Source organism: Bos javanicus, chromosome 8 (assembly GCF_032452875.1).
Source record: "Bos javanicus breed banteng chromosome 8, ARS-OSU_banteng_1.0, whole genome shotgun sequence".
Lineage (NCBI taxonomy): Eukaryota > Metazoa > Chordata > Mammalia > Artiodactyla > Bovidae > Bos > Bos javanicus.
In genome coordinates this window covers 103361171-103373637 of record NC_083875.1, presented here as the reverse complement: position 1 = coordinate 103373637, position 12467 = coordinate 103361171, and the positions used below count along the sequence as shown (strand labels likewise).

At 52.1% G+C, this 12467-nt stretch overlaps 1 protein-coding gene across 8 annotated transcripts in view; it reads right to left on the bottom strand.

The window, feature by feature from the left end:
* The window catches only part of RGS3 (regulator of G protein signaling 3), a 155004-nt gene that overhangs the window by 78486 nt on the left and 64051 nt on the right, over positions 1-12467 (bottom strand). For all 8 annotated transcript variants that reach the window (XM_061426561.1, XM_061426566.1, XM_061426563.1 and 5 more), the window contains 3 exons: positions 12149-12188; positions 6532-6728; positions 4171-4254 (listed from right to left, as the gene is read on the bottom strand). In XM_061426561.1, coding sequence (XP_061282545.1) covers positions 4171-4254; positions 6532-6728; positions 12149-12188 — 321 coding nt within the window. The remainder of the gene's footprint in view (positions 1-4170; positions 4255-6531; positions 6729-12148; positions 12189-12467) is intronic.

The following is a 12467-nucleotide window of genomic DNA, read 5'->3' as shown; positions in this document are numbered from 1 at the left end:
GCCCTGACCCAACACGGCCCACAGAAGTCTCCATTTATTGAGCACTTACTTTCTGCTCGGTGGATCCTGACTTGTAAACATCATTGCCCTCTTGGATAGAGGAGGACCCTGTATTTCTGAGAGGTTAAGTGACCTGTCGGAGACCACACAGGCAGGGACGGTGCCCAGGTCTGGCTGACCCTAGAGCTCTCACCGTGTGGGGAGGCAGCAACATGCCTACAGCTGTCCCATCCCTGAATATGAAAGAATCCAAGCTGGGACCCAGAGAGAGGGGTGATGGAGACAAGATCATGAAGTTAAGACAGGGACGAACATGGGCCAGAGTTCAGAAGGATTTTAGGTGTTGGTTCCTGAGAAGAAGATGTCAGCATCCAAGCAGCGGGAAAGAGAAAGGCTCTGCACCAGGCACGCACAAGGCGAACCTCAGACTCCCCTGACTGACTCAGTGGAAATCCGGAAGTGGCCTCCGGACCCTCAGGGAAGCTGGCAGGGGAGGGGTCAGAGGAGACAGTCTGTGAGGAGCCTAAAAAGTAAAAAAAAAAAAAAAAAAAACCCCAGCCCCAGCCCACAAGAGCCAGCTGGAGGGCACTTGGAAGAGCCACTAGCAAGGTGCGAAAAGACCCAGGCCGCTGCTCTGGCCCAGATTCCCAGAGCTGAGAACGTGGTCTAGACAGGAAGTGATTAAGGCCTGAATGAAGAATTTCCCCAAAAGTCGGGTCAGGGAAAGGACAGAGCTGGCGCACAGTGGGAGGCAGGGCAGGGAGGCCAGCGTGCCCGGGGAGGGCAGGTGGGCCCTGTCTCCCACCTCCTCAGCAGCCCACGAGAGGTCACGGCAGCCCACAGAGCAATGACGGACATCTCCACAGCCCAGTGACCGGCTTGCCTCCCACAGCAGGCCGTGGGGGCCGCCAGGTGGCTCCCCACACTTGCTCCAAGGACATTTCTGTTTTCCCAAAGGGTCAAGAGTTGAGGGCTTGTTTGGTTAGGAAATCCTTGCAACTTAAAGGATCACTAATCCCACATGGTCCTAACCAAACTTCTTCCCAGCAATCTTACCTAAGGGCATGTTGGCAGAAAAGATCTTGGTGCCTGAGTTAATGGTAAACTCAGTGAGTCAGCATGTAAAGTTAGGGTGTGTCCCTGAGCCCCACGGAGCTCCTGGAACTTCCAACACAGGGCCTAGCTCCATTGCTGATGCTCGATAACCAGTATTTGAATGTAGAAACAAGGCTGTGCCCAAACGCTAGTTTGGTCTCAGGGCACATTAATCAAGTCTGTGACTTCTGGGAGCAGGTGTGACGAGGGCAGTTCAGGGTGTGGGGTTGGATCAGCTCGTGGAGCATGCCCAGAGAAGAGAGGGGACAAAGAACCAAGGGGGAACATTCCAGGAGGTAAGATTTCTATACAGCGCCAGGGAGAACTTGAGACAAATTAGCGCTCTCTAGTAAAAAAACCACTGTCCGGAGGGACTGTCTCTGCAGACTCAAGAACAGGCTGGAAGACAATCAGCGGGAAAGTTCCAGCAAAGCAGTTAGAACGGACAACTCCTGTGGACCCAGCCTTCACTGTGATTCTCCAAACTTATCCAAACTCCTCTTGAATTGCTTTGTATTTTTGGCCCGAATAGCATGACAGGCTACCAAGATCCACATATTTGCTTCCTATCATATTTCAAGAAAAAGGAGTGTATTATTTTTACTTGTCTTCAAATCTCTTCTTTCAATCTTCAGAAGGGGTCTCTTAGTTCTAGGGCTCCAAAGACCCACTGGATGAAGAACTCTTAAATAGACTGTTAACTATTATCAGACCCTGGCTTCAGCTTCTGTTTGTTAATTCGTTTTTAAACAAATACACCAGAGGCAGCATGGGATCCTGGAAAGCACTGCTGAGCCAGAGAGAGCCCAAGTGCTAATTGTGGCTACATCTTTTTGGAGCCTTGAGACTCTTGCATGCCTACTAAGTCGCTTCAGTTGTGTCCAACACTTAACGACCCCATGGACTGTAGCCTACCAGGCTCCTCTGTCCATGGGATTCTCCAGGCAAGAATACTGGAGGGGGTTGCTGTGCCCTCCTCCAGGGGATCTTCCCAACCCAGGGATCGAATCCACATCTCTTACGTCTCCTGCATTGGCAGGCTGGTTCTTTACCCCTAGTGCCACCCTGGGAAGCCCATTGGGTGCCAGTTAATCTCACTGGAGGCTTACTTTCATCTATTGACTGGGGTCAAATGTTCCTCTCTTCAGGAAGCTGCAAGAATTAATCAGGATCAGGATTTCCCTGGTGGCCCATTGTCTAAGACTCCATGCTTGCAATGTAAGGGGCCCAAGGTTCGATCCCTGCTCAGGGAACTAGATCCCTGTTCAGGGAACAAGCCACAACTAAAGACCCTGAATGCCACAGTGAAGACCCAGCACAGTCAGATTAACAATTAAATATTTCAGGAAAAAAAAAAAAAGTTAACTGGGATCAAGTATGGAAAGTGAAAGTGAAAGTGAAGTCGCTCAGTCGTGTCCGACTCTTTCCAACCCCATGGACTGTATGTAGCCTACCAGGCTCCTCCGTCCATGGGATTTTCCAGGCAAGAATACTGGAGTGGGTTGCCATTTCCTTCTCCAGGGGATCTTCCCAACCCAGGGATTGAACCCCAGTCTCCCGCATTGTAGGCAGACACTTTACCGTCTGAGCCACCAGGGACCCAGCATGGAAAATGCGTACACAATAAGGCTATACAAGAAGTGTTTAATGTTTGTGGGCTTAATCGTGAGTGAGTGAGGGAACAAAAGAGCACATTTGGACACACAGGTGTACTCCAGGGTGGCTGCCGCTTCTAACTGTCTTCTTCTGAGTCTTGTGAATTTGCAGCCACACCTCCATTTCTGACCTTTGGCTACCTGACTGAGTTCCACTACACACTTACTCACCAAGAACTGCTCCAAAGGACTTCCTGTTCTTAGAATTGAAACCCCCCTCAACAGATGAAGTTTTACTCCCATGGAGGCAATTCAGAAGCTATGCCAAGGTTCTTAAGAAAGTTCCGGAAGAGGAGGTCCAGAAATGTGGTAAGCGACACCAGGGTGGTGGAAATAAGCCTGTGGTCTCCCCGGGGAAACCCCCCTGAAAGAGACAATGCTCACTTGGAAAATATGAGTTCTGGTCTGCTTGTCGAACAAACCAAACGACAGCAGCCTGCTTACACTGCAGCTACACAAAATGTCCCAGAGGCATTTGTGCTGAGGTCGAAACACCCTTCGAGATCAGCCAACCTCAGACCCTACCATGGCTGCCTCAGAGACACACACACCCCCACTATTCAGATGGGAAGACTGAGGAAGAAGGAAGAAGTCTTAAGTGAGCCAGCAGCAAAACAGAGCTGGCTGTAATCTTTCTGCCTTCAAGTTTCCTGATCTTTCCACCACCCAAAGCTGCCTCTCAACTCAGCCAAACCACACTCCCAGCTCTGAATCAGGGCCTGATTGGCAACAAGCCCCCATTCTCTTTTCAAGGCTCTCAGGAAACCAGTCAGATCCCAGGGTTCCAACCTCTGTTCCCAAGTAGACTTAAACTCACAAAGACTGAGCCGGAACCTGGCCAACTCTGGGGACTGTGGAGGTGAGTGAAGTCCCCCCAGTAAGAGATACACCGGGGCCAGCTCCCAGGAAGAGCGGCGTGGCCTCCACTCCCAGGCCTCTGTTGGCTGAGCTAGAGCCATAGAGAGATCATAGACTTATCCCTCAAAAGAGGATTTGTGATTTGGATTAATACACACCCAGAGAACCCAGGTAATGGATGCTCTTCTCAAAATTCTCTTTGGCTAACAGCTTTAATCTTCTCACCCATAAAGTCATTCGACACAGCTGGGGTGAAATGCCACCTCTTCTGCTCCTTAGAGGAAGTTGGGGTAAACAGTGGAATGTCATTAGGGGTTGGGAAAAGCTTCTGACCGCCAAAGATCGACTATAGAGCTTTGAGAGGTGGTGAGTGCCCCGTCACTGGACGTATCTAAGGGAAAGTTGAGTAGCCATTTGGTAGAGGAGAGCACGGAAGATTTTTCAGGTCTTTCCTACCCTGACTGTACAATTCTGCAACTATCAAGAAGAGGGGAAATTAGGGGCCTGGAAGATGGCTGGTGAAGCCCACTGGAAACCTCACCTGGGGAAGGAGAGTGCTTACCTCGGCAGCCTTGTTTCGCCCCTCGTACAGCAGCAGCTCCTCCGACAACAGGAGGGTCCGGGCGGGGTTGCAGAGATCTAAAGGCTGTAAACAAAGGCAATCGTTCAAAGAGGCCTGGTGGAGAAGGTGGGTGGGGGCGAGGGGGAGGCAGCCTGCCAAAGCCAGCCGCAGAAGACTGCCAGCCCTGCCCCCACACCCCAAGAACCCACACGCCCCCTCATACACAGACAGAAACAGAAAGACAGAGGCGCTCATCCTGGGCGGAACTGCCGCTGCGACCTTCCCCACCAGCCTTCACACACTTGCCACTTGCGCAGGAAGTCGGACCACACGGCCAGGCCTCCCCACCCCCCCAGCTCCCTGACTGCACTGAGCTCCCGGGCCCTCCCAGCCCCACACTCCCTCCCCTGCCCTATTCATGCAGTCAGGCCCAGGCTCTCAGGACACCTCTGGCAGTATCCTGAGAGCCTCAGGCCAGGTTTGGTCACTTGAGTGCCTTTGAAGGCCAGGTCAATCCCTGCTCCACATTCATCAGAGCTGAGTTCACTGACTCCTCTGTTGTCAGTTCCCAGGGACCAAGTCTCACCCAAACCTCTCACCCTACTCCATGACCCTGCCCCATACCCAGTTCGGAGCCCCACCTCCCACTCTTAGTGGGAAAGAACCCTCCTGCCAATCCAGGAAACATAAGAGATCCAGCTTCGATCCTTGGATTGGGCAGAATCCCTGGAGGAGGGCATGGCAACCCACTCCACTATTCTTGCCTGGAAAATCCCATGGACAGAGAAGCCTGGTGGGCTACCGTCCACAGAGTCACATAGAGTCAGACATGACTAAAAGTGACTTAGCACGCACAGAAAAGCACATATAAGCGGTAAAACTAAGGAAAAGCAAGGAGATGATTATCACCAAGTCAGACTAGTGGGGACATCTCTGGGCGAGGAGGGTATTATAATCAGGAAGAGAGACACACGGCCTCTGGGGTAGTGGCAATGGTCTAGGCCTTTTTCTTAGTGGATATCTACTTTACAATTACTCATTAAACTGTCCATTTAAGTGTTATGCCATTTTTGGCTTATATATTTCACAACTCAAAAGTTTTTATGACTTTTTAAAACCAATTTTAATTTTTTGGTAAAAATTTTATAATGAAAAATAGGCCCTGTGGATTCCAAGACCTTTGTGGTTACATCCCAAGAAAGAGGAGAGATGGAAAGAATGGCAAAGAGCAGACCCTGCCTACGGAGCTGTCTGGGGAGACGCACATCACCTGCCAGAGATATGCTGCATGCATCCTAAAAAGTATGAATTCAAAGATCCGCTGGCCAGTGACAGACCCAGAAGGATGCCAGGGAGAGCAGAGAAGGCAGGCATGGTCAGAAATGAAGCTCTTGGGGCCATGCCTCCTCTAGGTTGCTGATGAGAGGATGAACTGAGAGTCTTTCTGGAAAGCAATTTGTCAAAATATGTATAAGAACCTTTAAGATGTTTATGACCCATGACCCAGTCGTTTCACTTCTAGGAATCTCTCCCAAGGAAAATAATCTGAGAGGCAATTCATGCATGAGGATTTTCATCACAGTTATTTACGATAACAAACGAGCAGACATAACACAAGTGTCTGAATAGAAGAGAGGACTGGTTGAATAAACATGAAACATCCATGTAATAGTGTCCAACCACTACAAAACACAGACTCAAAGAATATTTAATGATCTAGGAAATGTTCATGCTGCAATTCTTGTTTTAAAAAAGGCAACAGAATAGAAAATGTACGATACAGTCTGGGGTTTTTAATATGACATGCACAGGAAAGATATCTAAATGCTCACAGGGGTTATATATGTGGGTGATAGAATAAATAAAGGTCTGGAAATGGAGAGGAAGAGAAGGAAAATATGAAAAAAATAGGAGAAGAGAAATCTAAATAGTCTCAGGCCACCAGCTAGTACTGGCCAGATGTGTTTGCTAAGACCAAGGAGACCAGACAAGATGCCAGACCTCGAGGCTCGCTCGCTTGGTCGTCTCCAAACAGCAAAGCGCTGGAGGAGCCAGGAACAGAAGCCTCGGCACACAGGCCCTGCGAGATACAACAGGCAACTGCAGTGTGCCTGCAGTGTGCCCAGAGAAAGGGGAGCAGGAAGGGGGACCCCTTGATGTCAAGCCTCCCTGCCCTCATTCTCCTGTTCCTCCTCCTGGAAGCCTCTGCTCCCTCCATATTACTCCCAGCATCCTGAGCCCCGAAGCTTTTTGGCTTTCCCCCAGTCCTAGAACGAGACACCATCTCTGAGTCCCAGAGCGAAGGGCCCTCTCTCTCTCACCTCCCGCGGAGGGAGCCCTGCGGGTTGGCCGTCAGCTCACCTGGACGAAGACGGGGAACACCAGGACCTTGGGGGCCAGGGTGACGTAGGTGCCGTAGCTTGAGTGCGGGGTGTGCGGCCTCATGACGGGGCAGTTCTGGTAGTTCCCGCGGCCCTTCATGGTCTGCACCGTCTTCATCAGCCGACACTTCTTCCCCAGGCCCGTGTAAGACTTCCCTTTACTGGGACTCCCTGATTCTGTAGAACAGAGATGGGGGGTGCACTGTGAGGCATTTCCATCCCCCCCTCCCCCCGCAAAGGCATCGCCTCTGCAGAAACAGGGCACACGGTCTCAGTCCATCGGTTGCCATTTCCAACGGCATCTACCTTGAGCCCGGCCCTAAGCAAGGTGCTGAGAAGGTGGGGAGACCTCAGAAGGAAGTCTCTCTCACACTCTGGGAGGGATACTGACATGCAAACCTCCACCTCCAGGGCGAGGACAGGGCAGGGAACTGCCAGCTATGATAAAGGTGGCCCAGGACCTGAATCAGGCCTATTGGTTTGGCCTCATACTTTGACAAATCAGAAAGTCTCTCAGATTTGAAAAATCAGAAGATCTGACCTCACCAGGCCCATAGACCCACATCAAGCCATCAACCAGCTGGAGCACTCCAGGTATCAGAGCATGTGTGCCCCCCACCCCCCCGGCCTGCATTCCCACCCTGGGCACACCCAGCACCACTGACTCCCAGGTCCCTCAAACAAAGAGAGTGGAGGTCCTATCTCCGCAGTGATAGCAGAGACAGTGGGCTTTCCTAGGACGTGTGGGGTCAGCCCTCAACTAGCCAAGGGAGCTGGAGCAGCCTGACTGACTGAGTCAGTCTGAGATAAGGGGTGGCACTGAAGCTCCAGTTACTGGGGAAGCCCACCAGCTCTGAGCCAGAGAAGAAAAGAAAGAAAAGAAGGGGCTTCCCTGGTGGCTCAGACAGTAAAGAATCTGCTTGCAATGCAGGAGACCTGGGTTTGATCCCTGGGTGGGGAAGATCCCCTGGAGATGGGAATGGCTACCCACTTCAGTATGCTTGCTGGGAGAATTTCATGGACAGAGGAGCCTGGCAGGCTACAGTCCATGGCGTCACAAAGAATCAGACATGACAGAGCCAGAGGGCTGCACCCAAATCCCACTTCTCTGCTCCCCGCTTGGTAACCACCAGCAACTCACTTCCCTGCTCAGACTCTTGGTTTCCTCACTGCAGTTATAGCACCAAGCTCATGGGCTGGCCATGAGTGCTAAAGGAGGGGCTCCAAGTAGAGCCCCTAGAACAACGCCTGGGACCTGGGTAACGGGCCATGAAAGTGAGCTGCTAACTCATTGTGGTTCTTGTTGTGATTCCTTCACTTGGCAAAGGAAGTTGATCAGGTGCTCCAGGGACACTGGGAAGCCTCGGCTTCATCACAGACAGGAAGTACTCCCTGGCTTGGCCATCAGAAATTATTCTCATCAGAAAAGAGAGAAGAGAGGAGAAACGAGAGAACGAGAATGAACCGACCCCAGGGAAGAGAGCCGAGGGCTGCAGGGAGTCCCTCTATAAGGGGACACTGCAGGACACATGCCCTGCACTGGACAAGGAGTGGCACACAGGTCTTTATCGTGTCTCATCCAATGGGCAGAGGTGCACAACATGGAGTATCTAAAAAGTCAGGAATTCTTGGACATAAGCAAGTAGGAGACAAACTCCAGGGTATTCAAGCTCCACACACACCTGAGCCCCTTCCAAGAGTCCCTGCTGCCAGGCGGGCAACTGACCAGCCCTTCCTGATCTGCTTGCCCAGCCCACTAGGTCTCCTTCACCACCCCCGATCCTGGCAACCAGGGAGTGAACAGGCGATCTGACCCCAGCTACATCTCTGGGAAGCTCCCCACCAACGCGCAGTCCAGGGCCTCAGAGGAAAAACCAGCTCAGAAGGTTTCACCCTTGCTTCCTCCACCCACCCCCTGCCCCTTCTCACAGAGAAAGGTGAGAAAACAAGTCATCCCTCCCCCCACACACACAAGTGACCACCTATTGCAGCAGTATCTTGGGGCAGCGCTCAAACTATAATAACCTAAACCACTTCCTGCCTCTTCAAGGAGTCACTTAGAGGAGAAAGAGCATGAGCCAGGATGGGGGTGGGGGCCAGATGCACGGCCAGACACTTTCACAGCTCCTCATCTGCTCTGACCCTGGACGTCAGCCCCAGAGGGCGCTGTGCTGGCAGCCTCTGCTGAAAGAACCCATCCTGGCCCTCAAGCTCGGCACTGGGTTTGAGTTGGACCAGACACCTGAACTGGAGCACTGGCCTCCTTGGAGACTGGCTGTGCAACTCTGAACAGGCTCCATCGCCCTCTTAGCCAGAGTGTTTTCCACTGCGAAGTAGAAATAACACGGACTGCTACCTTGCTGACCCAGGGCAGGCGGGGGCTTCCACAAGAGACCTGATGGGCAAGGGTTTGGTGAATGGTACCAGAGTCTGAGGGCACGAAGATTATAAACCCAAGTCGATGAATAATCTACTCATCAAGGCTGGCATTAAGACGAGGATGTTGAGCCACAAACCGTACCATGAAGGGGGATCCCAGGGTCAGTCTGGAACTAGTCTAATCTGACACAACCAAGCCTAGACCAGACAAGCTGAAACTACACAGGACTGACAAGGCAAAACAGACCCAACTTAGATGGGTTGGGGAGAAGGCAATGGCAACCCACTCCAGTACTCTTGCCTGGAAAATCCCATGGGCGGAGGAGCCTGGTAGGCTGCAGTCCATGGAGTTTCGAAGAGTCGGACACGACTGAGCGACTTCACTTTCACTTTTCACTTTCATGTATTGGAGAAGAAAATGGCAACCCACTCCAGTGTTCTTGCCTGGAGAATCCCAGGGACGGGGGAGCCTGGTGGGCTGCCATCTCTGGGGTCGCACAAAGTTGGACACGACTGAAGCGACTTAGCAGCAGCAGCAGCAGATGGGTTGGGTTTGCTAATGCCAAAATCTGGGTCCTGTGGCCCCCGGTCTGACCTTTAAAGGCATCCACTTCTTTCCTTCCCGAGCCCCAGCTGCACAGGGCATCATAGAATCTTCGCCTTGGGCCTAGAAAGTCATGGATAAGCCACTCGACACATACCCCTGACTTCAGGAGGGAAGCAGTCCCATTTTATAGTCAAGGCAACTGAAGCCTGGAGTGACTGGAGGACTTGCCTAGGGTCATCTGAACAGTAACTGGTACAAAGTGGGATCACCCTCACCTAGGTGGTGTGTCTTCATGTCCCCTGTCCACACACCCTGGATAATGTGTAGCAAGTGGGCTTGATTCTTCAAAACTGATTTTTGAAATATCTGTTTTAAAGAAATAGTCCAAGTTGTAACCCAGCTACGGAGCTCTGTGAAGGCAAGCTCCTTACCTTTCCCAAATGCTATCACTTGCACACTCTGGTCCAAACCCCGATCCACCCCTTCAACACCTGCTTCACTGACTAAGCACAGTAATTACTCAGCTTCTGAGGAGAGCCCTGGTAGTCATCCCACCCCAGCAGCAGAGAATCTGAGCCCGGGCCATCTTCACAGGGCAGGGGACAGTGCCAGGGCATCAGCAGTTTGGGAGAAAATGCCAATGACAAGCGGGCAGGCACCCCAGGCCCCAGAAGGGCACCAGACCCCATTCAACTCAGGTTGGCTCAACCTCCTCTCCTGAGAGGAGACCAGGAGGCCAAGTAGCCCGGCCAGAGGAGGGGACAGAAGCCGGCACAGTGCTGACAGCCTTGGCCTCTGGAGACCCCTCAGGGCATTTAAGGGAAGATCTGTGCCCTGAATTCCACCCCTTCCTCTGAACCCGAGGACCAGGAGCCAGTAACACTCGATCCCTGGTAAGGAGAAAAAAAAGTCCTTGAATTCCCAAATAATTATTCTCATGAAAAATAAATGAAGTCAGGTCAAGTTCTTAATATAATGCATTCAAAAGTTACCATTGTTATTAACAGCATCATCATTTCCTCACTTGTCCCTCTTCCCACGGCCTGCATGACTGTGCCCGTCTTGGTTTGCTAAGTACTGTACTGTCAGAGGGGAACCAAAGCCTGGGTAGGAGTTGGGAGGACACCAGGAGGCATCTCTCGAGAAGGATCCACACCTGCCCGCCTCCAGGGACACACCTGTCCACCTCCCTTCCCCCCTGAGCAGTCTGCAAACCCTCAGCGGCAACCGAAGTCAATCCCCTTCAGTTGGTCACTCAATTAAAATTCTGTTGAGTACCTGCTGTTTGTCAGACCCTGGGACCAGCACAGACACATGGAGAGGAGAAGGCCTAGGCCCTGCCCTTAATGGGGTCATCGTTTAGCAGTGATGTCTCCTCTTTAACCTAATGCACCAACTCAGCGTTGAAACATTATCAGACTTCTCTCTGGAAGGAACACGGATTCACTTCCAACCAATCAAGCCAAACACCCAAATGCCCCACCTGGAGAGAACGAAGATGCCTTCCATTCTCAACCCTGAGCCTGGTGGCAGCCCTTTCCCCCAAAAAGACACCTGCTCTCAGCAAGCATCTTCATGCTACTGACAGAGGGGACTGGAAGGGAGCAGGTCGGCAAGTGGCTTGGAAAAGGCCATTCTCAAGGCAGGAGGTCTCAAGGAAATCAGGGTCAGTACCATGGACCACCAGGTAAGGCTGGTCTCAGCCTTCCAGATCCCATCTGGCCTTCAGCCATTGCAGAAAGGACCTAAAAGAATACCCAGCCCACTCCAGCATCAACTCTGACACCTCAGGCCTCCTGGGAGAAGGTGCTGGTTTTGAGACCAGCTTCTCTCACTGGCCCTTAAAAACTAAGGCCAGGATTTTCTGGACAAGAGAGAAAAATCCATTCAAACAGCAGAGACATTTGTGCACTTCAAAGACAACTATCTTCTGTGTAGCATCGCTCAGTAAACAGGCTGCTACTCAAAACCATTATCTCCCTTATCCCTTCTGACAACCCTCTAAAGTGGGAATTATCAGCCCTGTTTTATAGATAAAGAAACCGAGGTTCAGTGAGGGGTCATTAGTTGTTTAAACTTACACAACTCCAATTTGGGACCTCCCAGCTCTGAATTCCATGCCTCTCCTGTGTCAGCCTGACCACGGTGCCTAAGCACTGTACACTTAGTAACATTGGTTGAGGGGCTTCCCTGGTGGCTCAGTAGTAATCTGCCTGCAATGCAGGAGATGCAGGAGACACAGGTTCAATCCCTGGGTTGGGAAGATCCCCTGGAGAAGGGCATGGCAACCCACTCCAGTATTCTTGCCTGCAGAATCCCACGGACAGAGGAGCCTGGTGAGCTGCAGTCCATGGGATCGCAAAGGGTCGGACTGAAGCGACTGAGCACACGCACATACCACGTTGGGCGAATCTCAGCTGAGTGCCTGAGTTCTGAACACCGTCTCCTAGGCTGTTCTGAAAAGATGCCCTCGCCTCCTTCTCAGTTCAGGATCCGAGGAAGAAAGACATTGGCTCAGTGAGGGAGGAGAGGGCCCAAGAGGAGACAGTCTGTGTCAGTCTGCGGGGGGGGTCCTGACTCTGTTGGGAAGGCCTCCCAGCCAGAGCTGGAGGCAGCTGACCTCGCCATCTCTCTGGGGCTCGGAGGGCAGGGCAGCAGAGGACAGACTCACCTTCGGGGATGGCGTCCTCCTGGTACACAGGCCGCAGCAGCTGCAACGGAAAGACAGAGAACCCCTCAGCCCAGCCACGGGGCAGACAACCAGGCAGGTTACTCAGCCCTGGCCTGGGGATAGCAGGGAAGCTCCTCAGGGCATGAGGGCAAGACCGCCATCCTGCTAAGGAGCCAAGAAGGGGCTTGTAGGGAACACAGGCTCTAGAGTCCTCCAGAATGTTTGAAGATAGTGAGGCTTTAGCTGTCATCGAGTTTAATCCCTTGGCTGGATCCCCAATTTCCTTGATGGCAACTTGTTCCAAAGCGTGTGCTGTGGA